The 26,492-nt window shown below is 43.5% G+C and overlaps 1 protein-coding gene across 1 annotated transcript in view; it reads right to left on the bottom strand.

Moving 5' to 3' along the window:
• LOC124775084 (sodium/potassium-transporting ATPase subunit beta-2) overlaps positions 1-22,035 on the bottom strand; it is a 156,441-nt gene extending 134,406 nt beyond the window's left edge. Inside the window, exon 1 of the mRNA XM_047249890.1 lies at positions 21,776-22,035. Within this exon, the coding sequence (XP_047105846.1) occupies positions 21,776-21,902 (127 nt within the window). The 5' untranslated portion in view covers positions 21,903-22,035. The remainder of the gene's footprint in view (positions 1-21,775) is intronic.
• Positions 22,036-26,492: the final 4,457 nt, after the last annotated feature.

Raw genomic sequence — 26,492 nt, 5'->3', positions numbered from 1 at the left:
GGTAGAGTCCTGTTTCCTTCCCTGTCCGTAAGAAATTCGAGCTTGCATTTATCCCTAATTACTTGGACGCCAACAGGGTGCTAAATTGGAAACTTTATTCCTTCCTTTCCTTTCTTTCTATGATGAGAAAAGAAAAGCACTGTCGCCTAAAATTAATGCCGAAAGGCACGTAACGACGATTCAGCATGACTCTGTTTGTCCGTATCCTTACAAAAAGCTTTCTACTTTACATATAGACACGATAAAGCACTGTCCAGACCCTCATAGGCTACGATGAACATTTGTTGTCTGATTATTTTTGCCATCGGTCAACAAACAGAATAGATCCAAAGCGTGTAGTTTGCATTCTTAAACACAATGCTTACAGGCGTTAAAAAGATAACAGGGGCGATTAATAAATACTGTACATGAGCCTAGTCAAACAAATTATGCAATGTTCAGTGTTGGACGCGTCATTGACCAGTGGATGTAATATGCAAGACGACGGGTACATGTTTTTTGTTTTCCGATCTTGAGTCCGATTTTCTCTCAATGACTTCTCTTCAGCTTCAGTATTATGATCCCTCGATCACTTATAACATACACTGAAGAGACAAAGAAACTGGTACACCTGCCTAATATCGTGTAGGGCATGCGAGCACTCAGAAGTGCCGCAACACGACGTGGCATGGACTCGACTAATGTCTGAAGTACTGCTGGAGGGAACCGACACTATGAATCTTGCAGGGCTGTCCATAAATTCGTAAGAGTACGAGCGGGTGGAGATCTCTTCTGAATAACAAGTTGCAGGGCATCCCAGATATGCTCAATAATGTTCATGTCTGGGGAGTTCGGTGTCCAGCGGAAGTGCTTAAACTCAGAAGAGCGTTCCTGGAGCTACTATGTAGCATTTCTGGAAGTGTGAGGTGGAGTGGCGTATTGTTCTGCTGGAATCGCCCAAGTCCGTCGGAATGCACAATGGACACGAATAGATGCAGGTGATCAGACAGATGCTTATGTACGTGTCACCTGTCCGAGTCGTATCTTGATGTATTATGGGTCCCATATCACTCCAACTGACACGCCCCACACCATTAGAGAGATTCCACCAGTTTCAACAGTCCCTAGCTGACATGTAGGGTCCATGGGTTCATGAGGTTGGCCGGCCAGAGTGGCCGAACGGTTCTAGGCGCTATAGTCTGGAACCGCGCGACCACTACGGTCGCAGGTTCAAATCCTGCCTCGGGCATGGATGTATGTGATATCCTTAGGTTAGTTAGGTTTAAGTAGTTCTAAGTTCTAGGGGACTGATGACCTCAGAAGTTACGTCCCATAGTGCTCAGAGCCATTTGAACCATTTTTTCATGAGGTTGCCTCCAAAGCTTTACAAGTCCATCCCCTCGATACAATTTGAAATGAGACTCGTCTGACCAGGCAACATGTTTCCAGTCATCAACAGTCCAATGTCGGTGTTGACGGTAGCAGGTGAGGCATAAAGCTTTGTATCAGTGCTGTCAGCAAGAGTATACGAGTGGGCCTTCTGCTCTAAAGGCGCACATCAATGATGTTTCATTAAATATTTCGCACTCCGACACCTGTGGATGGCCCGGAACTGAAATCTTCACCAATTTGCGGAAGGGTTGCACTTCTGTCACGTTGAAAGATTCTCCTCAGTCGTCTTTGGTCCCGTTCTTGCAGGATCTTTCTCCGGCAGCAGCGATGTCGGAATTTGATGTTTTACCCGATTCCTGATATTCACGGAATACTCGTAAAATGGTCATACGGGAAAATCCCACTTCATCGCTACCTCGGCGACGGTGTGTCCCATCGCTCATGCGCCGTCTATAATACCAAGTTCAAACTCACTTAAATCATGACCATGTGCAATTGTAGCAGCAATAACCGATCTAAATCTGCACCAGACACTTGTTGTCTTACATAGGCGGTGCCGAGAGCAGCGCCGTATCTGCCTGTTTATATACGTATCTCTGCATTTGAATATGCATACCTATAGAAGTTTCTTTGGCGCTTCAGTGTATGACAGCAGGGTCAGGCAGGTGCTGCTCAAGAGAGCTCGGGTCTAATGACAGCAGACGACGACGATACCTTAGGTGACAGAAACACAAAGAAGTTTTCGGCCACTGCATAATATCCATTGCATTGCGTATGTCTGCTAGCTGATGTTAGTAATGAAGGAAGCTGAACTGCTGCAGATGTCTCCTGGATCTGAATTCCACAAATATCATAGGAAGGATGATGAACTGATTTCTTCGAAGACTGGCTTCCTCAGTCCTGCTGTACATCGAGCCGTTGCTTTCAACTGGTGAATAAAAACAACGGCTGACGTCACCGCCTGTCGCTGTTTTGCTCGGCTGCGGCACGGCCATTGCTTTATCGCAGTCCGCCGCTGTTCGCGAGCAGCCGTTGATAGCCAGGCGACCAGTTGGCCGCGCGTTACCCGCCAGCACAGCTCTGCAGCTTCGGTATCGACTACCGACTGCTGCCGAAACGCAGGAAGCGTAATGCCGAGTGACAATGGCTCATTCAGAGCGCTGTGGTAATCGAAACGCGGATTGCTGAACAAAAGCGGTACCCGGAGGCTCAGACAAGAGAATCAGGGAAGAGTTGGCCAATACCTGTATTTTTGTAGCATTAACGGGTAAGATGGGCTGCAGTGATGCCTTGGGCGGGAAAACAGTGCTGACAGGGCGCCATGCAATCGTGAAGGCACTGGAGCATTTGAGTCGTCTTCTGGGCAGACAGTTTCTCCTCTGCTCCGATTTAGTCATGATCCTACAATCGTTGCTATACATGTATTCTGCAGAGAAAATGACCAATTGTACGTTTTAAAACAGCGAGGTAAGCAGTTATCATTCTGCTGTGTACGAGGACAAGTGGGAATTTGCGGAATGGAACAAGCAGACCCAGTCGCCAAGGACGCCCGCAGGGAACACATTGTAATACAGTGGCTCATTCGCTTGCAGGCTATCGTTTCGCTGTTTAGTCGGAAATCCATGCAGTTGTGGGAGCAGGTGTAACTGGCAGTGAGTGACTATGAGCAGTGGTTGGTGAAGTAAGCTATCCGGCCGTGGAGATCCTCATGCCAGTCACTTCGGCGGGATGAAGTGTCCTCAGCCGCCTCTGAATTGGTCACTGTCCCCCCAACACAAGGTATCGTACTTCGGCGAGATGAATCCCCAGGTAACCCACCCCTACCCCCTCACAGTCTGTGATCTCTGTGGCGTGAAAATCACTGTAAGTCACATTTTAACTGAGTACATTTTATATTGCGATAAGCAAGACAAAACAATTTAGGTAGGGATCCGCACTCTATCTTAGCCGACGGGACCAGTGTCGTAGAGTTTATGAAGTGAGTTGCCGAGTGGCTCACCTCATTTAGTCCAGCGATCACCCTGCCGCAGCTATCTATGGTATTATTTTTCCACTGCTTATTCCCTTCCTATCGAAAGTTTTAGATCTGACAACGTGATTTTCGTTTTGTGTGTGTATGTGTGTGTGTGTGTGTGTGTGTTTGTGTGTGTGCGTGGTTTGAGGACGTTATTTATGTTTTTCCTTGCAGTTCACGTTTTAATAGTATGTATGCTTTCATAGCAGCTTCCAGCCAGCGATCTTCATTTACTGTCACAACGCGTGTTTCAGGCTTCAGTATAAATTCCTCAAGATGAAATGCGGAAGCTGTTTGCTTCCATGCAGTGACTGATACATGAGGCAAATCGTGCCCCTGCAGATCATACTGATGTTGGTCATCGGTTTCGAATGGAATGAAAGTTTAATCACTAACACCAGTTATGTGATGTTTTACGATTTTTATGACCAAACGAAACTACAGTCGTCCGGCCATAACTGGGTCCTTTGACTGCTCTGGGTTCTTTGACTGCTCTGGGAGATGGTTCATTTAAACTACAACATAAGAAATATTAGTTCACTTTATCACATAAATCACAAAAGCATTTTTGTAACTCAATACAATCCTTTTCCACAGGAGTGCTTGATAATTTACGACTGTCACTGACTATTAAAGCGTCACTTGATGCACTAATTAACAAAATCCCCTCCTGAAGTACAGAATGAGTCAAAAAGAACTGTACAACTTTGGAAAGATATAGAAATTTATTGAGATGATTTACAGTATCGGTAGATGTGTCATTTTGTAGCAAATAACCTCACGTTTCACATGAAAGTGTCATTTTGGTTACATGTGACTACCATTTGTCATACGGCAAAGATCAATTTCTTCCCACAATTGCTGCAGCTAATCGGGCGCAACTTGTACAACGGCAGCGTACGTTCGATCAGTGGTTTCAAGTTTGGGTAACAAGGTGGCCATGCGATTGGCCCTTCACGGTCAATCCACCGATCAGGGAAGTGATTATAGAGGAAACCTCGAACTTCAATAATGAAATGGTGTGGTCTTGCTGGTAGTAAACCATCTCATCTCGGTCATCTTCATCGATCTGTGGTATTAAAAAGATTTCAAGCATATCCAGATACATAAAACACACAACGAGCATGCTACGCACCAGTGGAAGTAGCCATTTTAACTGTGCACTACGCTGGCCCTCCTGGTGGTGGAATGCCGTACTGATGCACTACGTGACTCAATCTTGAGGTTTGCTACAAAATGACACACCTACCGATTCTTTAGTTATCTCAGTTAACCAAAGTTGTAAAGTCGTTTTTGGCTCGCCTTGCACGATGTTCAACGTTAAATGTGACTAGGGCCTCCCGTCGGGTAGACCGTTCGCCGGGTGCAAGTCTTTCGATTCGACGCCACTTTGGTGACTTGCGCATCGATGCGGATGAAACGAACCCGGACCTTAGGACTGACATTCTGTCGCGCTGACCACTCAGCCACCGGGGGCAGACATGTTCCATGTTCAACTTTTACAAAAGTATATTTCCAACTGAGACCTGAGTAACACTTAAGTCCTACTCGATGATGGCGACTGCTTCAGCTGAACTCACGAACTGGAGCAGAGTACTTCCACACTCAGCTCTATAGTGACCTCTGTGCGAGGGCGATCATGTGCTGAGATCCTATCCCATTTGACGTAGAGGACTGCAACGAGGCACCGCTAATGTCTGTGGTCTTGATGCGCTTTGACATCTGTTGTCTGGCTCTGCGAATTTTGGACAATATCACAACGATCATTGTCATCGCAATAATAATACTAATAATAATAATGAGTGTCGATTGGAATCGGAGTGATTTGTGCAAGAGTTGTTGCTGTACATTGATTGACGCGCGCGCCTCATCACGTGCTGCAAGGCACGGCAGACGACAGCTGACAGACTGGGTCCGTCGTCTGCAGACGCGTCCTTGCCCGACAATTAAAGTGCGCTCTCGGATTACTTAACCTCAGCGCAAGACGTTAACGAGTGTGGCCCCGGAAACCCGTCCCACTCTGCCCCCCTAATACATGTTGCTGCTAGGTTGCAAGGACCTGCGAACGCTGCCCTCAGGCAAGCTGCAGGGCAGCTGTCTCTCTGTTCATTACAGAGGCAAGAAGCAGGTTCATCAGTTATACACATATAATGACTTTAACGCAACACTGAAACAAGGTACGATCTGGACTCGCTCAAGACAATCGCAGTCTGAGCTGTGTCCCACGCCATGTAGCTTAGGAATCAGCTTCTTCGTTGCCAAGAAAGTTAGAATATCTTATGGCGACAAGCTGAAGAAATTATATAATTATGAGCTCAGTAGGCAGAGATTTTATTTATCTCATTTGTAGAAAGAACAGCTAGTTCGTTTTCTACGAATATCGCTGACTTCCAGTCCTCTGACACAGCCATTTTTACGTATAATGAGAGCCGAACAGGAGACAGCTCTTCTCCCTGTTCTTTAACTTAGGGATAGTGATCCAAGGCTGGGGAGTGTCGGTGACCACGGTATTAAGTCTACACACTGTAGTGTGTTGAGAAACAATGTGATGTGAATGTAGTCATTTGCACGCTTCTGACGCACAGTGTATTTCCCTACTGAATGAGATATTTTGTTGTTAAGTAATCCGAACTATTTCCGTACGTCGTCTACGTTCCCTAATTTTCAGGGATTCCACAGCAGTGCCTCTTAACCCTTTGATTCTTTCGAGTAATAATTCGGCGATACTTTTCAAATACATTGAAGCGGACTAGTTTGTTTCGCTGTTAGCAATGTTGATGAGGTCTTCACGTGTAGTACAGAGCATCTTGGCCCCGTTATGGCACCTGCTGCTATGCTTGCAGCAAAGACGTGTTAAGGTACGTGTCATGCTCTCCTATAATTTCTATTCACATGTGTTTTTTTCAGTTTCAGTTAATAAATGCCACCAAATTGTGCTAACTTCTCCACTACAATAAATGATAGATATTTTCTCATACTGTAATCCTAACAGACCTTCCAGTTATGTACAACTTCGTTTAATGTATGTCAAACCAGTATCATGACCATTTAAATACAATTTTGTAAATTATGTCTTCGCTTTAACCAGAACAGTGTGTCATAGGAAACGCTAGATGAAGTATGCGCAAATTAACACCAAATTCATTTCGCATTTTTGCTGTATAATAATTTTCCAAAATTATTCTTGCAGCAATGAGCAATGAAGAGATATTGCAGAGTTTCCATATCTGCTGTTAACGTGGAGTTACGTGACGGCTTAGCCCGCCCGGTTGGCCGTGCGGTCTAACGCACGCCTCTCCGGGCGGGAAGAGCGACTGGTCCCCGTCACGAATCCGCCCGGCGGATTTGTGTCAAGGTCCGGTGAACCGGTCAGTCTGTGGATGGTTTTTAGGTGGTTTTCCATCTGCCTCGGTGAATGCGGGCTGGGTCCCTTTACTCCGCCTCACTTATACTATGTCGGCGATTACTGCGCAAACAAGTTCTCCACGTACGCGGACACCATCATTACTCTACCACGCAAACATAGGTGTTACACTCGTCTGGTGTGAGACGTTCCCTGGGGGGATCCACCGGGAGCCGAATCGCACAATAACCCTGGGTTCGGTGTGAGGCGGCGGAGAGGTGAAGTGGACTGCGGTAGTCGTCGTGAGGTTGTGGACCACTGCGGCTGCGGTGGGGACGGAGCCTCTCCGTCGTTTCTAGATCCCGGGTTAACATACAATACACTACAATACGTGACGACTTAAAATTCGTTAACTGTCGTGCCTCCAGATATTAAATTACCTCAAGAGAAAACACGATATCGATAATTGTCTAAGACAGGCTAATTCTTACAATTAAATAAAAGCATCCAACCGTCACTGTTAATAAAGCCACGTATTAAGAGCTAATAGCGCCGCACCGAATGGGTTGCCTTCATAAAGCAGTCCACGTTAAAAATTAGGCTTAGCTTATGGCATATGTGGGATTTTAATTCTTCCTCATGGTGGCGAAATTTCCTTGCGGCGGTGGTGACCTACAACAAAAATCGATCTAACAATGGGACTACTTAGCTGTAACTGGGCCTAACAGTGACTTAAAACCAAATTAACACCTATCTCAGATAAGGACTAATCCAGTCTAGGCTTGCTTGCAACGAAAATCCTGCATCTTTTTACAGCACTGTTGACACAAATATTACGTACAGACGGATGTTTATAGACAAAGCTGACGATTCACAATGACAAGACAGGTTGTTGTAATCCTGAAGGAGTAAAACTAAATTCAGACAATGGTAAGAACTAGGGGAATAATTGCTCAAAGAGATACGACTGTCTTCTTTTTATTTCATATGGAGCGACTATTCATCCTTCAAGATTTTTTTAAATCTCTGAAACCGGTATGAGTAGTTGCATAATGAGTTACCGACTGTCTAATGCCCTTGATACAATATTGCTTACACTTCCAGTTTCGACACCACTGACATATTCTGAAATTCTGTTTTCCTCCACGGTGTCTTCTTGTTGTGGAAATTATTCTGTGACCTTGCCGTGAGCCACGCCGCATATTTATTTACTCAAGAATGAAGCAAAGATGGAAATTCATATAGTAGTACCTAAGAGAAAGAGAGAGAGCGAGAGAGAGAAATTCTACATTTTCCTGCAAGTTCCTGCAGATTAAGAAGAATAAATCTTACCTACATATTTCGTCTTCGGTATTTCACTTATTTACTCTTGCATCGCATCCGTCCTGTTCTCAGTCATCTGAGTGTGTTACATGTAATACTAGGGTGAGTCAAATGAAAACCGTAAATATTTTTTTAAATATTATTTATTGTGCGGAAGTGGTACAAAGCTGTATCACTTTTCAACGTAATCTCCCCCACGCTCAATGCAAGTCCTCTAGCGCTTACAAAGTGCATAAATTCCTTTAGAAAAAAATTCTTTTGGTAGTCCGCGCAAACACTCATGCACTGCTTGGAGTACCTCTTCATCAGAACGGAACTCCTTTCCTCACATTGCGTCTTGGAGTGGTCCAAATATAAGGAAATCACTTGGTGGCGAGGAATGGCGCCATTCCTCGCACGCTCTCTTCGTTTCCGGTTGGTGGAAGTGAACCCAGGTTTCGTCCCCAGTAACGATTTTTGCAAGGAAGCCACCACCTTCTCGTTCAAAGCACCGAAGTTCTTCACAAGCATCAACACGTCGTTCTCTCATTTCAGGAGTCAGCTGGCGTGGCACCCATCTTGCAGACACTTTGTGAAACTGGAGCACATCACGCAAAATGTGGTGTGCTGACCCATGACTAATCTGTAAACATGCTGCAATGTCATTCAGTGTCACTCGGCGGTTATCCTTCACTATGGCTTCAACTGCTGCAGTGTTCTGTGGAGTCACAACTCGTTGTGCCTGACTGGACGAGGATCATCTTCCACTGAAGTCACACCGTTTGCGAACTTCCTACTGCTTTCGTAGACTTGCTGCTGTGACAAACATGCATCACCGTACTGAACCTTCATTCGTCGATGAATTTCAATAGGTTTCACACCTTCACTACGCAAAAACCGAATAACAGAACACTATTCTTCCCTGGTGTAAGTCGCAAGTGGGGCGGCCATCTTTATACTGATACTGCGACGGTATATGTGCATCTGCACTATGCTGCCACATACAGGTCATTCTGCACGCTATTTGTAGCACGCTTACCAACTTACAGGATAACGGTGCGAAATTTCGATTTGTTATTACAAATTTAAGGTTTTCATTTGATTCACCTTTGTAAATGGATGGTGGCTTCCCAGACATTTATTTGGATATGTTTATGTGAAAAGAATATTACGTGTCGTTTTGCATGTGTACTAAAATAAAAACACTCGCTGAGTGCTTCCGCAACGCGTCGATTATATTTGTCAGATCATATTTGAAAACGGCAACAATTTCTCATTTTATGCAAATCGATGTGTTTTACACTTTTTGTGATTGCTTCGATTTTTATTTCATTGTTTTTTCTTTTATTTTCATATACATTGGTCGTACAGCTAAACAGTTCGCCTCAGCGCGGTTGACTGCTATGCTGGGGACTCAGATTCGATTTCCTGTGCTGGTAAGGATTTCCTTTCTTGTTCGGTTGCACTCAGCCTCGAGAGGCCAACTGAGGAACTACTCGACCGATCAGTAGGGGTTCAAAGGCCCAGAAACCCGACAACGATCAGCAGAGCAGTGTGCTGACCTCATGCCCATTTATTCCGCATCCGATGACGCTATTGTCAGGGGGTGAAATGGCGGTCGGGCGGGCCCGAATGATCCTTTAGGGCCAGAATACGGAACTTTACCTTTCTCATCTTACATAACTAAATTTTATAGGCAATGTGATAAATACTGTGCTTTATTTTCTTCCACAAATCGCTCTATTGCCGTCTGTATCCCCATCTTGCGTATTCTAACTGTCGGCTCTCTTTACTAAAACGGAAACGACATTATCACATATCTTCTGGTGACAAAACACTTTTTTCATGAATTGTTGTTGAGTTTGTAAGATATAAGGTTTACGGACTTACCGTGCTCATTATAGAGGAATATATTGCTTAAGTGACGCACTGTCATCCTGAGTCACCATTAGCTTTTCCCGGAAACTGTTTCATCTTGTCTGTTGGATGTTTAGAGCGTCACAAGTCACTGCTTCGGCTTCAAAGAAACGCTTTTGCCTTAGAGTTATTTGTGGAAGCCTCTTCATCCTCGATTTTGCGACATCTCAATTTGAGTTCGGAAGGAGCTAATCGTGCCAGCAAGAATTTCAGGTCGACAATATGTTTAAATAACCGACCTGCTCCGCGATTAATTTGTTACCGGCAATGTATCAACAGACCTCCAGTTACGATGCAGTCCAGGAAATTGTTTCGTTACTGTAGCTGTCTTGCTAAATGATATATCATGGCTATATATTTCTGTGTGACAGCGAATAGCTGTTGCAGCTCACGAGAGACCACAATGTTTTCGCGTCAGCGCCTGCGACGTACAGCGTACAGTACGGGTCACGTGTTTCTGAGTAGAAAACATATCTTTCTCAAGAGATGTAGAAAGAACAATAGCGACGTTAGAATAATGATCATACGAGCCGCGAGAGTGGAAAAATGTTTATTATGATCAATCTTATGCATCAGATGTTTCTGTATTGCTATTTTTTATAATCGTTCCATTGTTATTGGTTTGGGTTTTATTCCTTTTCCCGATTTCGGAAATACGAGAAATCCCTACGTTTTTCTATTGTGCAAATCAACTGAATATTTGGGAAGTGTTATCCATTACTTATTTTCGTTTCAAATACGGTTCACTCATGGAATTTATTAATAAACAACAAAACAGCCTTTCTTTTTGGTCAATAAACCATTTGCTAATGTTCCCCTCTCTCTTTAAACGCATGAAGCATCTTTGCAAATTCTGTACATCCTGTAGACTCGAATACCAAAACCTCATCGTTTTGCCAATTCCTCCCATATCGGACGTCTGCCTATACCTGCACACCCTCAATCTCCTATCCCAATGAAACTTCAATAGGATCTCTCTTCCTGACCCAGAAATCCGCCACCATCCAACCAAACATCAGCCTCTAGTCCGCCTGTTAAGACCCATTTTCCTGAGAATGGGTAGACGTATGAAATTTAAATTCTCGTATGTCAGCACTAAAGTCTACAGTCCTTGGGCTGTGTAAAAAGTTTAAGCTTCTATGTGAATGCAAACAAAAGATACGGCCATTTACGTCACGTATTTTGATATCTTGCCAGTACCGATATCGATAACAGGCAAAAATTGTCGAAATTATCAATTCGCAGGATGGATGAAGTGTCTAAATACATAACTAAGTTTATAAGAAACCCTCGGAGCGCGAGTCATACTCGCACTTATCCATTTTTTTTAATAATCTATCACCTATTCATTTAACTGCCCTTTATAGATTCAAACGCCAATATTTTTAATGGCGCTGATCATCGACAACTATCTCCACTTTTCGCAAGGAGTTTCTAACGCCGTCATCTTTCTATGGACAACCGCGTCGTCAACGAACAGTAACACAGATTGCCGATAAACCGTCCAAAACAAGAACTTTATAACTGTGTGGTACTTCATTTGTTCATTTGAGTGAAATAAAACACTGCACTATAAATCCACACCAGTAAAAGTATCCTGCAGATAACGTTGCCTCTTGATCTATGTTATTCCACATAACGTACCAACATAACAAAAACAAATAAGTTAACATCTTTGCATCTCCATGTTAAACGCACCTCTTTTCTATCAACGAGACTCTACAGCCAGTGCAGATAGTTTTGGGTAAGTGAACAGTGCAAACGTTGGTGAAACCCGACGCAACAGGGGCAGCGGTGCGTGACAAGGGAAGCCCTCGCCAATGGCCGGCCACAGCGTAATCCCCCGCACACGATGCAGTGAGTGGCGTCGGCGTGTGCCTGGCGCGCTCCCCTGCCACGCATTCGACGGGGTTCCTGCAGAACACAAGACACGTACACCGCCTACAGCGGTAGCCACTGTCTCCCTGGAAGTTGAGGACAGGCCAACTGCTCACATCGAATAAGTTGAATAAGTTGGGGCGAGCATTTGGCTGGGGGCAATTAACCCCGCCGCAATTTGGTAGTAATTTGGTAAACTTATCATCAATGAGCGGCTTCAGCTGAGTGTCGTATACTTGAAGAAATTTGTGGACGATATTCCTCGCATAACTGAGGCCATTATCGTGGATAGAAGCATTATCATGGCTAGAGTGAAGTCTTCCGAGGGTCCTGAGGGTGACTTAACTTTTTGTCCAGTGTGCTGTCAGGTACTACACTATCGTCTCGCCAGTGTTCATTTACTCCAAGGAGTGGGTGTGAAGAAGGGCCAAAGGGGGGGGGAGGGGGGGGGGAGTACAACAGATTCAGACATATGCTCTTTTGTGATGTATGACTATAGCCTCGAGGCGCGCGGAATTAGCCGAGCGGTCTAAGGTGCTGCAGTCATGGACTGTGCGGCTGGTCCCGGCGGAGATTTGAGTCCTCCCTCGGGCATGGGTGTGTATGTTTGTCCTTAGGATAATTTAGGTTAAGTAGTGTGTAAGCTTAGGGACTGATGACCTTAGCAGTTAAGTCCTATAAGACTTCACACACATTTGAACATTTTCGAACTATAGCCTCGACATCAACCTGCAGAATAATGAAGTGCATGTGATATCTCCTGCTTACTGGACAGATGCTCTGACCACATTTTTTAAGTCCCAAATATACTCAAGTCCTAAAACGAGGAATAGCTAAAGCCACCGAAACTCTTACCCTAAACTTAAGGAGAAGCCCCCAATAAAGCTCCACTACTTCAGGCGTTAGCCCGTATGAGTAAAGATGCAAATAACACTTGTTAGAAATAGGAACAGAGGATACAGGGAGGTATTTTTTTATTTTTTTGTTTTTTAATCCATCTCCGTCACACCATGACGTCCTTGCAAAGACTGGCGAACGCCTTCCGGAGGGTACCTACGTTGTGGCGACGCATCAGAAGACATCGATGCAGGTCTACTCGCAAGTGTGTTCAACAACCGTTGAGGGGATCGAATCTGTAAAATGAAGGAAGGAGCTATGTCAGCTGCTCCTGGAATGGTTTATCCAGCTGCGAGGGGGTTTGCCGAAAGCACTCCGGAATTCGACAAATGATTTTGGTAATTAGGGTTCTCGACAACTGCACGAAGTCGGTAGTTAAGGTATTGTCAGAAGCCGAGGGCTCGTTTGTCACCGCCATCAAACAGGTAGTGGGCACCGTGCCCACTAATCCAAGTCACTGAGTGGATCTTCGCCGGCGGGAAATAGTCCGTATCCAGGAAGACAAGCACTTGCGCGGTAATGGCTCTCAGGAGTCGTGTCTGTGATGAACTCCAACATCTGGCAAACCAAACGGCAAACATCTCTCGCTTCGCCGCAGCAAGTTCAAATGGCTCTAAGCACTATGGAACTTAACATCTGAGGTCATCAGTCCCCTAAACTTAGAACTACTTAAACCTAACTAACCTAAGGACGTCACACACATCCATGCCCGACGCAGGATTCGAACCTGCGACTGTAGAACCAGCACGGTTCCGGACTGAAGCGCCTAGAATCGCTCGGCCACAGCGACAAGTGGATGGCCATCGATGCCTCGCACGCCACACGTGGTACATAATGGCGATGCCGCTAGATGTATCCAGTGAGACGCGACTACCATCAAGCCATTTGGACACAGTCGTTATGGCAAGTGCACGGACTACCCTAGCACACCTCCCGTCAGATCCATGTCCGAAAATAACAGGCAGCAGAGATATAATTAGGGCGAGGCTGATCAAAGAAACCTTCAGTGGAGATGCGCGTCACGCTCCAACTCTTATAGGAATCTGCGAAACGTCGCGAGTAATGACAATGGGCAGGGCACCACGTCAGTAATATACGCGTAAGTTGAGAATTTGGGTTTGACGGGAAGCGAGCTAGGGTAGTCGGCACAGTTGCGATGACCATTGTGTGCCGAATAAGCAGGAGACCCTGGTTCGAATCTCGGTCCGGCACAAACTTTCAACTTCTCCATTGATGAAAATCAATGCCCACTAGCAGCTAAATGTCATTAATTCCTTTGTGTAGAGAGTAATAAAGGACATACGCCGCAAGGGACTCGGAGAATGGTGCTCGGGCGCAACGCCCGCCCCTCGGCCGTGCAGCCAGAGACCCACTGCAGCGCTCTGGCCGATCCATAGTGCGTCGGCGGCCGCGGCGGCCTAGGCGCCGGCTGCCCCGGTATTGACGGATTGGAGAGGGCGGCGCGCGCCACGGCACGGTCAAGTGCCGCCGCGCTGCTTCCGTTCCCCGCTGCGCTGCAGGTTGTCGTTTGTCTGGCTGCACCTGCACCCGCCACTCCTAAGGTATCCGCCTGCCCAAGTCAGCCGAGCGACGAGCTTTTACAAGGAGTCACTTTATATGGAAGATACCCATCCGCCACAGTGCGTGCGGTGTTCAAAGATGGTTCAAATGGCTCTGAGCACTATGGGACTTAACAACTGAGGTCGTCAGTCTCCTAGAACTTAGAACTACTTAAACCTAACTAACCTAAGGACAACACACAAATCCATGTCCTAGGCAGGATTCGAAGCTGCGACCGTAGCGGTCGCGTGCTTCCAGACTGAAGCGCCTAGAACCGCTCGACGCGTGCGGAGTGTCCAGCTTCGTCTACGTCAGGCATGTCAGACTCGAGGGCCATACCGAGTCGTAGGTTCCTGTGGATCAATAACTCGTATTTTCAACGAAATGCAGGTTCACGGCAAAACTGTCATTTTTCTTGGAATTTTTGAAGTTCGTCAGCAATTTTCCATTTGATCTCTCACTTCTGCTCGGCGTGATTGGTGTGCTTTCGAATGTTCAGCAGAGTTCTTGATTCTGTTTCGACGACAGACCGACCTGTCGTCTTCAGGTGCTGCAAGCTCCATTCTTAGTTCGAGTCCACGGCAGGGAATAGGCATACTAAAAAAAGGTAGTAGCACTTTAGTTTCGACAGGATCATACTGAGTGCAAAGAGACGAAATATTTATGAACCGTAGAATACTGGAATATTTGAAAGAAAATTAATATTTTCTTCTTTCCTTTCACACTAACAGCACAACTAATCGTCGTAATGTGAATAACCTCATTTTTATGGTTTAATGGAAGCGAAACGTTTACTGCTAACGCACATCAGACAAATCAACTCAGACAAATCAGTTTTTTGGCTTTGGAGCTGCTTGCGGTTTTATTAACGACATTACACAGTCAACTTCAAACCTAGAGTAGCAATGTGTCTTCTGCCTCATGTACAGAAGTAGCGACGAAGTCAATACAGGATTAATCCATTTATTAGTCAACTAATACTGAAAGGGTAGTTCTACTAGTCCTACATAACAATATCAGACAAAGTATAACCACCTGGAGACATCACGTAATACAACTGCTTCTGGTCTAGGCAACGGCTTCAGTCCGGAAGGATGGGAACTATACCAAACGGCGGGAGAGGGGGGGTGGGGCGTTGACGACAACGTTTCCACCCACTTGCAGACTATTTTCGTGGGATGAATATGGGGTGATTTTGAAAACCATAAGAGAGGCGACAGGGTTGCGAAGTGTTTGTCAAATCAATAACATATGCATCCACCCACGAAAACGATTACTGACATCTTAGAAAATAGAAGTGTAAACACAATACTCACCATAAAGTTGTACAAAAGAGGGCAACACTTGGTCATCAAGAACGTTGCTCTATCGGTTTCATAAGACACTTGTAAAATAATCCTAATGACGTTGGTTTGCTCCTTCGAAACGCGTCAATGTTAGCGCTTTTTGCATAGTAAAAGATGGCTGGGCCTATATTTTAACACTGGTGCTGAAATAATCATCCTAACGAGGGCTTGCTCGCGAAAGGAAAAGGTCCCAGATTCGAGCCCCAATCCGGCACACAGTTTCAAACTGCCAGTAAGTTCTAAGTAACAGACACTCCGCCGCAAAGAGAAAATTCATTCTGGAGCCTGGCTCATGTTCACAGTTACCTGAATAAGTGGGCCCAAGTTATAGAAGAAGAAACATTCCCCAGACATGACAGAACCGTACCGTCCTGAGATACACTCACCATACATTGCGCCTGCAATGCCTCTGCAGGCCATCGGCTTGCTCGGCGCATGGAATCATGTGAGAGGAGGCGACACACAACTCGTCCAGCCACATTCCAGTCAGCCACTGTCCAGTATCTGCAATTTTTGGACCACTGAAGACGTGCAGCTTCAGGTGCCGCAGTGGGCAATGGCCTTTTCCAAGCACACCGTTTCTAAACGCTCATTACATGCATTTCTCTTGACAATGTTCGCTCGGAAGCTGGTTGAGATGGACTGGCATTCAATGACAGCGGAAGTTCCTGCCGGTTTCCAAGCCGACTGTCAATGACACGCGGTGAAGCTCCCCCCGTTCTCTCGTCAGTTTTGTCGTTTGTACGACCATTCTTCTTACGGTATGTTATATGGCTGCGAGTGGTACACCATTCCTTGTAGACAGGTTGCACAGTTTGCGTTGGTACACCAACAGATCGACCAACTTCAATCATTTCATTTCATTTATAGTACGTCTCCATGGCTATCCATCTTCGTGATCTGATTTCATACAACCAGTTGACACATACAGACCGCCTTACTGCTGTCAGTTACCTCAGCACTCGATGGTCACATGAGTGCCTGGTAACCAGTACACCACCTTGAACGCACCAAAGCGACCAGGATACTCTTTCAAGGTGGTGGCTAATACTTTGTCCGGTGAGTTTATTTGAAGCACCGAGCGAGTGAAAAAAAAGAAAAAACCACTGCTACGATCGCAAGGATGGGCCGCAAAAGTGTTCGCTGCTAGCGGTGAGTTTCACACCGAAGATACACATCGATTCATTCCTAAGCTCTCTAAAACGCGTGGCAGACGATTATTTTCATTATACAGTGTATCACAAATTAATACCGTTTCATTCACTGGTAAAGTGTGGGGAGAACGGCAACTTATTTACTTCTATGCAAGCTGTTACTAAGCTAATTTTACCTTTGAGATCGTTATAGAAGTGGTATGCACAAGGTGAAGGATAATTATGTAATCTAGCGTGGAAGTCGATTCTTCGAATTTTAGATGTAATTTTTTGCCGGATGAGAGAAAGTAACAAGTCAGTTGAACACTCGAAAGCGCATGCACTGGTGATCAAAAGTTGAGAACAAAAGTAGCTTTCGCAAGATGTGTCACTGCTGAATAACTCAGCTCGATGAAACTTGGACCACAAACAGAAAGGACTGCTACAGTATAGCCCAGAAAATAACGCAATGAAACACGCAATGAGACAAACAGAAATAACACTTTTATTTAAAGACAGTAATAATAGTGACGTCAGAGCTATTCATGAAGGTCCCCTGGGCATTAAAAAAGGTGGGACATGGTTCATAATAGTGTGTGTGATCACCATGGATGGCAATGGATGCTCTACAACGTGCTACAACGCTTGCCACAAGATTGGTAACGACCTCATGTTGTAAGGCATCCTATTCTTCCACCAGAGCGGCTGACCACTGCTAGATGGTCGATAGTACGTTTGGACGTGTTGCAATATGTCTCCCCAACACATCCCACACGTGCCCGATGGGACTGAAGACGGGAGAATGGCCAGGACACTCAACTCGCCGAGTATCCAACAGCACCTTCACCTTTGCTGTCCGATGCAGTTGCGCATTGTCACCATAAAAATGAAGTAAGATCCAAATGCACATGGGTGAGGACTACAGCGCCAAAATAACGTTGACCGATGACTGTTCAAAGACTTAGAGGTCAGTACGCCCATACAACATTACGCCTCCCCACATCATAACACAAGTGCCACCATTGTTCGACAATGCTTATGTACTCTCACAAAGCGAGAGGTGCACCCATTTAATGAACATGATCGTTTCATGATCCTGCTTTTACGGTGTGGGAGGCATAATGGTGCACAGCCGTACTGAATTTCAAATCTTGGAACACGTTACACTCACTAGTCTACGTTATTGTGGCACTGAACTGCTTTCCGACATGCGTCTTTTTAGAGGTTCATTCGGCCCTGACTTCATTTTTGTGGATGACAATGCACTACCGTATCGAACAATGCAGGTGTGGGAGCTCCTGCAATAGGAGGATATTCGGGGAACTGACTGGCCTGGTCGTCCTCCTAACTTGGATCCCATTGCGCATCTGTGGTACGCGTAGAGAGACGTATTGGAGTGCGTCCACTTGCACCAAAACCATTCAGCGGTTGTCAACCAATCTGGTGGAACAATGGAACGCCCCACCACAATAAATCCTTACCGACCTAATGGCCAGCATGTGAGAACGTTGCACTGCCATCCGTGATGACCGCACACCCTATCGACAACGATGTCCCGCATTTTATAAAGTCCATGGGGACCATCATGAGTCAGATGACTTCAATGTTACTATAGTCATTCAATAACAGTGTCATATATGGTCGTCTCATTGTGTATTTGTTTCAGTTACCCTCTTTACTGTACTGTAGCAGTTCTTGCTATCTACGGTCCAAGTTTTATCGAGTTATGTTACTTAGCAGTGACACATCGTGTGAAGCTTTCATCCTTCCTTAAATTTTGTACATCGGTGTTTTTGTCTTTCATGAAGTGTTTCCTATTCCACATTATGTGGTATTTCATTTACTGTTTCCTGCCAGTAAAACGGATCCGTCTTCTTTCCGATTACCTGTATATCCGATATGCTATCATAATTCTACGGGATGTAGTTTCCACGCACTTGGGTTTTATTCACGTATATGTGATGTGTTCTGAAAGAAATTCCTTTGCCAAAATACAGTCTCTCAGTACCGTTTCAACAAATCGGAGCTACTCACGCGCTGTATCTACGATGGGCTATGTAATCTTTGTGTTCTCACACAGTTTTACTCCTAGATGTTTGAATAAAATCACTGACTACATTTAAAATTCATTTCTATTGTTCTCAGATGTCACTATATTTTCATATTTTGTGAAGCGCACAACTTAACATATCTCTAGGTGCGACAGGAGACGCAAATTTTTCCATCAGGCTGATGTGTATAAAAATCGCAGTGGATATTGCCTCCATTTCTTCGGATAACACCTGTTCATAGGCATCCCTCTCATTTGTACAAAGTCTGAAACTGTAACTAATATTATCAGTCGATTAATTATCATAAAACGAGAACAATGGCTGTCATATCACGTTCCCCTGGAGGACATCTAAAATCAGTTGTGTATCAGAAAATTTCTCTCCATCCATAGTAATATTAACGGAAAAACTATTTGTGAGCGTTCTCTGCTAATAATCTCGAGCCCCAAATCATTTTGTAGGAGTTCTCCCGGATTTTCATAGGTCTCCATACTGATGTGGTCCTCCGCGCTCCGTACAACGGCTTTTCAGAAATGCTAAATTATTTCGAAGCTCTCGATCTAATCGCTCGCTCCGTACACCATTCATTATTCTGTAGCAATAATCCACTATATTACTGCTGTAATGGTTAAAATTTTACAAAAGAGAAAAGTCGGTTATTTGGTTGAGAGTATTCAACAGCTGAGCGCCTGGGTCGATATGCTGACTCGTGGGAAAAGATACAGATTAAAGAATTTCCATAAATAGAGCCTTGAACAATAATATTCTTAGTAAAAATTTCAAAGGACTGGAAAAAGTACAGTATTATGAATGAATTCGGTGAAGTACAAAATTTCCGAAGAAAGGAAAATTTGCGGCAATTTGACTAACACCCGCAAAGAAATTGTCAATGTTTAGTACAAAAATATATTAGTATTATTTATATAGAGGTAACGCAGATGATTCTGCGGTTGCACGTTTGGAATACAGTACTACATTTGAGTGAACTTATGCTATTGAGGAACTGAAAGAATAAAAATAAAAGGAAGAAATAGAACTAAGAAGCGGTGCACTGTAACATTTTATAATTTTCGGAACGAAATGAGCGATTAAATGCCAAGCGAAGAGCTAGAGCGAAGAACTGGAAAGGGAAAATAATGCTGGAAAGTCATCACCAGTATGTGGGACACATTGATGCAAGGTATTCCATGGAATCCAGGTCGAAAAGAGCGGATAATAGAGAGGCCATTGGAAGGGGGAATATTGTAAAAGGAAAAATACGGAAAGGGAAGTTAGAGATTAACACATCGTTCACGACATAACGATTAGAGATGCAGCATGGGTCCGATGGACAAGGATGTAGAAGGAGCTGCCCCTACACTCGCTACCGAAATCACAAAAATATAGATTCGAATAGTCGGAAGAACATCTTAACTTCAGTGCTTCCTAAAACCTTCTCATCCAGATTTCTAAACACTGCTCAGTTGAACGGGCTTTGGTACCAGGCACACGGATTATTCATGTCGAGATCAACAGTACCGATCTAGCACTTATTCCGTGTTGACTTGCGCGTTTACAGAGCACTGAAGAACGGGAATACAGTTTAGTATTTTTGAAAGCTTTGGAATCATCGAATTATGTGGTAGACATTTTTCATTGTAACTATAAAGTTGAATCGTGTCTGCGTGGATAGGAATCCTTACTCGCAAGGCAATTGCATTAGATAATTGTTACATGTGACCAGTGCCAGTTATCCTGGAGCAGGTACTCAAGAGTGGTTGTTCATACGTAAGCAATAGGCGGCACAAGATTTTTAATTCTGTGGGTAGTGACTGACAATCCGGATTATAAATATTACATAATTTTGACAAATATGTGGTTCACAGACACTTCTATTGGCTCACTCTAACGTAAAAGAGGAAGCGAACTACAACACATGACCATCAAATCTTAATTGCGTGCGTAATGAGAGTCTGAAACGAAGAGGAATAAAGACGGAGTCGTAGGGTACTTGTTCTGCGTGTGCGAACAAGTCGCGGAAGAAGCATAGAGTATGTTGCGCAAGAATTACGAAACTTCTTTCTGAAGGAAATAACTTAGTTGTATCGAGTGACAAAGAGATTATGTACACGATGATACAGATTTACCGTGGATACCCTAAATCTTTTAAGGCAAATTCTTGACTGGTTACTAGGATCGAATACAGCCGCTACCCTCACCTGAATCCGAGCAAGCGCTCCATCACTCATGACCTAGTTATCGATAACATCTTAAATTCCAACTTTTCATCTTCCTTTTCCTTTGTAGGTGCAAGCAGCGATTTCGGACAGGCAAAGGGAACTTAAAACAAGTCAGCCTCCAGTTACCAACCGATTGCGCTTCTGACATGGGCTCTTGTTCAAATACCAGTGCATGGCAGACTCTGTCAGTGACGGCATGGCATGAACTGCTTTAAAGTGAAACTGCAGCGCACAGCACGCACTAGAGCTAGTTGTGTCCTTCGCATCGTATCACCAGTCTGAAATTGCCTCCTCTGCGAGCGATAGGCGCTTTGGCCGAAAGCGCATGAAAATTTTATTAGCAAAATGCCTATAGCGTTTGTATTGTTACAGCTACTCAAAAGAAATGACAGCGTGTTACGCAGCGCTTCCTAAGCAGAGACAGTTCCAGCCGCTGTTGCCTAGTTCTTACTGTGCATGTTGTAAACAAATTTGTTGCATAAATCGCACTCCAGCACTACATGAGAAGCATTTCGTTGGCAAATATTTTCTAGATTGATCTTTGTGTTGACGAATAAGCACACTACATTACTCCTCACCTCTGTTCCAGGACCTTCTGCACCCCTGCTCCAAAAGAAGCCGAACTTTCGCGCGGAAACCGCGAGTGCGATCGCATTCTTGTGTTTTTGGAATTGCTGCACTATAATATTGCCGTACAACATGCAAAAGAGGGCTGAAAGCGTACGAAATGAGAGAAAGACTTACCCCAACTAGCGCCGGTGCGGCCGAGGAATTGGTGCGTCTCGGGGTTCCATAAGAAGATCGAAAAGGCTTCCCATTTTCCGAGCTTGGGTGGCGGTGCGTAGAATTGCTCGACTTGCTTCTCTGCCATGTCTGTCCCCTGTGTGTGTTTCCTGACAAGAACTGTTCAGCACCCTCTCGGACAGCCGGCCAGGTGCAAGAGGGTTGCCGGGAGCGCGGGGATATTATATCAGGCCCGCTCGGCGCCGAATACGCGTGCGCAATGTCCGCTTAGGGCGCCGCCGCGCCGGTGCTGCCATCGCGCGGTCGCGGGCGCGAACCATTCGCGGACGAGAGTGGACGTCGCGCACCGCTCGAAGACGCATCCACTCCTTTCTTAAGCTGCTTCAGGAGCTCACGCCAAGAAATGTGTCAACAAACATCCGAACATTTAACGATCCATTTACAATGAAGATTTTCGCTTCGTTCTGCTGATGGACCGCACGAGTAATTCATTCATACATTGGTTTAATCCGTCAGTCATTAGACTGACGGACTTCAGCCAAACAGTTTCCCATACTGGTATAATCTCTGGCAGCTAACAACGAAACTATCAATCTTAGATAAGAATCTTAGGATAAACTACTTTAGCTTTTACCACCCTACACGTAATTATCAAATTTCAGGACAGGGAGAAAGAATTACACATCATCAAGCAAACTGCAGTCGCTAATGACTTCCCTAGCTCAATGATAGGTAAAACGGACAAACAAGTAACAAACACGAAAGAAATTTCTGGATCTTTAGAAGGAACCAATAATACAATCAAATATTTGCTCAGCATATATTATGAATGTAACAATTCTCAAAAAATAAGAGACCTACTTAGGTCAAATACAGTGAAAGTAGCTTTCTCCACAAACAACAGACTATAACAGAAATTAGTCCACACCTTAGATAATAAAAAAAGATAAATTCTCTAAACTCATGAATGTACAAAATCACATGTAAAACTTGGTCACTCTACTACATAGGACAAACTGGCAGGAACTTCCAAATTAGATGCACTGAACACATCAACTGTTACACACATCACCAATTTACAAGATCAGCAATGGCAACACACATGAAAACACTGGACACACATTCAAAAACCTATAAAAAGTTTTGCGACAATCAACCACTTCCAAAAATCACATACAGTGGATTTAATGGAGGAGATGGAAATTTTTGTACACCACATAAAGCAAGCAGAAGAAATTCTCAATGACAAACTAGAAAGCGAATCTGTTAATTTTTTCAAATGTTTCTTCTGCAGGTGGTAACTGTAGTAATTTCCGTAAATATGCGCATTACCCCATAGACTCTACTCAACATCTACATCAAAACAAACATAATCGATAGTTGAATTGTCAATAATGATGTAATAAATTTTATAACTGACTACGTTATTTATATAATGTAATCCTCAGAAAATGTAATACCTCTCTCTGTGAAACAATACTGTGGTAATATCTCTACAGCATGTTTTGACTATAAATGCAGACAGTGGAAGTGTCGATTTGCGTGTGTGTGGTACTCTGTGTAATGGTGAAGTACAATACTTGTAAGTAAAGAAATAAAAATACTATATCTAACATTAGCATATAAAAAACGTTACAAGATTCATTTGTCCGATTTTCCGATTACAGTATAACCTCAAAAAGACAACTACAGTGCAAGAGAGGGAGAAAATCACACATGCAGACATCACAAAAAATATTTATTTAGATGTAGACATGAGTGCACTTGAAAATATGAACAAGTTTTCGAAACGTGTGGTGCTAAGCACGAAAAAATAAGTAACTGGTGCAGCTTTTCATGATTTGAATCATATCAGATTCAACTTATTAGCTCACATACTATCATAGCTGAGACTAGTTTTCCACAGAATGGTGACTGGTAACCTTATTAAAAAACTCTTCAATATGAATGACACAGAAAAATTATGTGGGTCCAATACGAATTACATATTTTCATCAATACTTATACATCCAAAATCCATATCCTACCTAGTCTTACTTTTGTCAAGTTCTACCAACCCCTTCAGATAATTCAGTGACACGTTCTTAGTCACCTTGTCCCTCCCGCACACATTCTTTGCTAGCTGATCAAATCCTTATTCCTTCTCAAACTCTTAGTACACTCTCAGGTATCTTACAAAACTCATAAACTTGAGCAACAAAATCCGTGTTGAATGTGAGCCGCTGACGACACACCTTCACAAACTACGCATCGTCTCCCAAAGGAACTGCAGCTCACTAATCCAGAAATCTGTGTAGATATCTAGCCGCTGAATCAGCTGCTGTCAGCTTCATAATCACGGTTTGATTACAAAAATTCTCATTTTATACTACGCAAAATCCAATCCGCGTAACACCTGTTTCACATCCATCGCTGCAATACTCTCACTAGACTCACTCCTTCGATCCGCTTTACTTTCTTCCTTCACAACCACCTAGTCACATATTAATGTTTACTATGAACACTTAATCATTCACTAGAATTCAAAATTACACAACTCCCTCATAACTACAGACGAAAGCACGAAAGCACTGCTGTATTTTACAATAAGATTGAGTTATGTAATAGTGTATTTCTTATTGTAATATTTCTTCGTAAATTAAGAGTTAAAGAAAATCTGATACATTCCAAATTTCGATAATTTGTTGCGCTTATTCAGTTCTTCGTGTAAACTTGTAATTTTATTCCTCTACCTGTTCCTTCAACTTATAGTGAAATTTTCCTCTTCCTTCCTCTGATAAGGGAAGCCCATTCTTTCTCGCGCCTCTTGATTCACCTACTTTATCCGTACGGCTAAATTTTAAAAATATTTTGTAGTTCTACGTACCCTTATTTTTCATTTTTTGATTTTTCTGTGTAGCAAAAATCACTTCTAAGCAATGGTATACCCCAAACGTATATTGTTTTAACTTCCATATCAGTATTTGAGACCACGAGAGATCATTTATCAAAGAAAGATTTCTTCTAATATGCCGGCTGCTTTAAATGATACTCTTGTTCCAGTCATCTAGTATCATCTCACTTCTTAGGCAGCAGAATTATGTCACTTTTCTGACGATGTGTTCTTCGGGCCAGAACAGCTACTAACGTGCAGAAATGGCTGATAAACTCTTACAGAAAACCACAAGTTAAATTGTGTCGTATCCCGCCTTATGTTGAAGCAAACAACTCTAACGGCGCCTTTTTAGGTAGAATCTTAATCTGAAATTAGGTCAAAATGTGAGTTCTTGTATATCGTCTCTTAACCCTCGCAATACCAAAAAAGAGTGGGCTAGGGGGTGGTACTTTATGTCCACCTGTTGAAAATATTTTGATGTTGTCAGTTATTTTATGTTTTAAAAGTTTGAAAAAATACTGTTTTTTTTTTATTCCACTTCCATATTCAATATACGCTTTAAATTTTTCAGTTGAATTTAACTCAAAAATTTAAGTCTGCGTAGTAATTGTCACTTTCACCAAAGGAATGTCGTACACAATATTTCTAGGTTCAGGGCCTTACTTGCACATCAGTATCTCTTTATAAAGTGTGTTGCGAGTAAATGTCAACAAATGTCGACAACAACGAACTAAATACGCATTTTTGAAACATGTTTGTGGTGATCGTGAAATCGCTTGAACACGTTACAGGATGTGCTCTGATACTACTAAGATTGTGGTAAGGCGCTTTTTGTCAGTCTCTGGACCCTACTTACACATAAGCAGCTCTTTAAAAGCTATGTTTTTAACGTAATTCAACAGCAATTAATGAATTTTGTTTTTTAATTTTTTTTCGTGTGCGCGCTATGGAAAATGTCTTGGTATTGTTAGGGTTAAACATTGAAAGTACGGTAAGAATTAAGCCGATCTCGGTCTGAATTCAAAACTTTGCGGGGCGTTTAGGAAGTGACTTGCATTTGATGTGCCACGAAGGGCACAGAGATAACTGAGAACAGAGAAATATCTATGCAAAGTCTTCATAACAAGAAAAGCCGCTAACAAAAGAGAAAGCAAGAGGTGCAATGTCTAAATAACTATTGTATTTTCTTATTCTTTCCTTAGCTTACGTTTCATGGCCTACCGGCAGATTGACTTCAATGGTCTTAGCTTTACTGTATATGATTTATATGTGCGAAAAAGTTTTTCAGAGACCTCTACCAGTCATAAAATTGTTAGCTACTCATATTACTTAATGAAGTGACATTTCGAGGTATAAATCTTATCCTCAGGCCAAAATGACAAAACAAACACATTTTACAAAAGTTGTTTTGTACGGTCTTGGCATGTGCTGCGATTATCTTTGTTCATTTGATAAGACTGTCCTCTAGTGGTGTGTCAGTTACCTCCATTGCTAGGCTCCTTAAATGTCGTTACAACGTCCATAAACATGTAAAGGATACTTAAAATCACATCACAGTCAACTCTATTGCACAGTACAGCGCAGATCTGGAAACCGTGTAAGTTAGGGGTATAGAATTCTGGCAGGACAACCAATTATGTTGGTCTGCCTCTAATCTGGCCTTCACCTCTAAGGGATGTGAAGTTTCACCGGAACTAGCATGTGGGTCGGATCATGTTTTATGTTGTGTTACGCGAGGAGCAAATGAGTAGGCGTACACCACTTACGTGTGCCGGCTATTCGGTATTTAGTAAGACACACATGTCAGATTTATTGAAAGAATAGGGAGTATTGAGAAACCAG

Source organism: Schistocerca piceifrons, chromosome 2 (genome assembly GCF_021461385.2).
Source record: "Schistocerca piceifrons isolate TAMUIC-IGC-003096 chromosome 2, iqSchPice1.1, whole genome shotgun sequence".
Lineage (NCBI taxonomy): Eukaryota > Metazoa > Arthropoda > Insecta > Orthoptera > Acrididae > Schistocerca > Schistocerca piceifrons.
The sequence above is the reverse complement of the archived record's forward strand: the minus strand, read 5'-3'. Positions and strand labels throughout refer to the sequence as shown.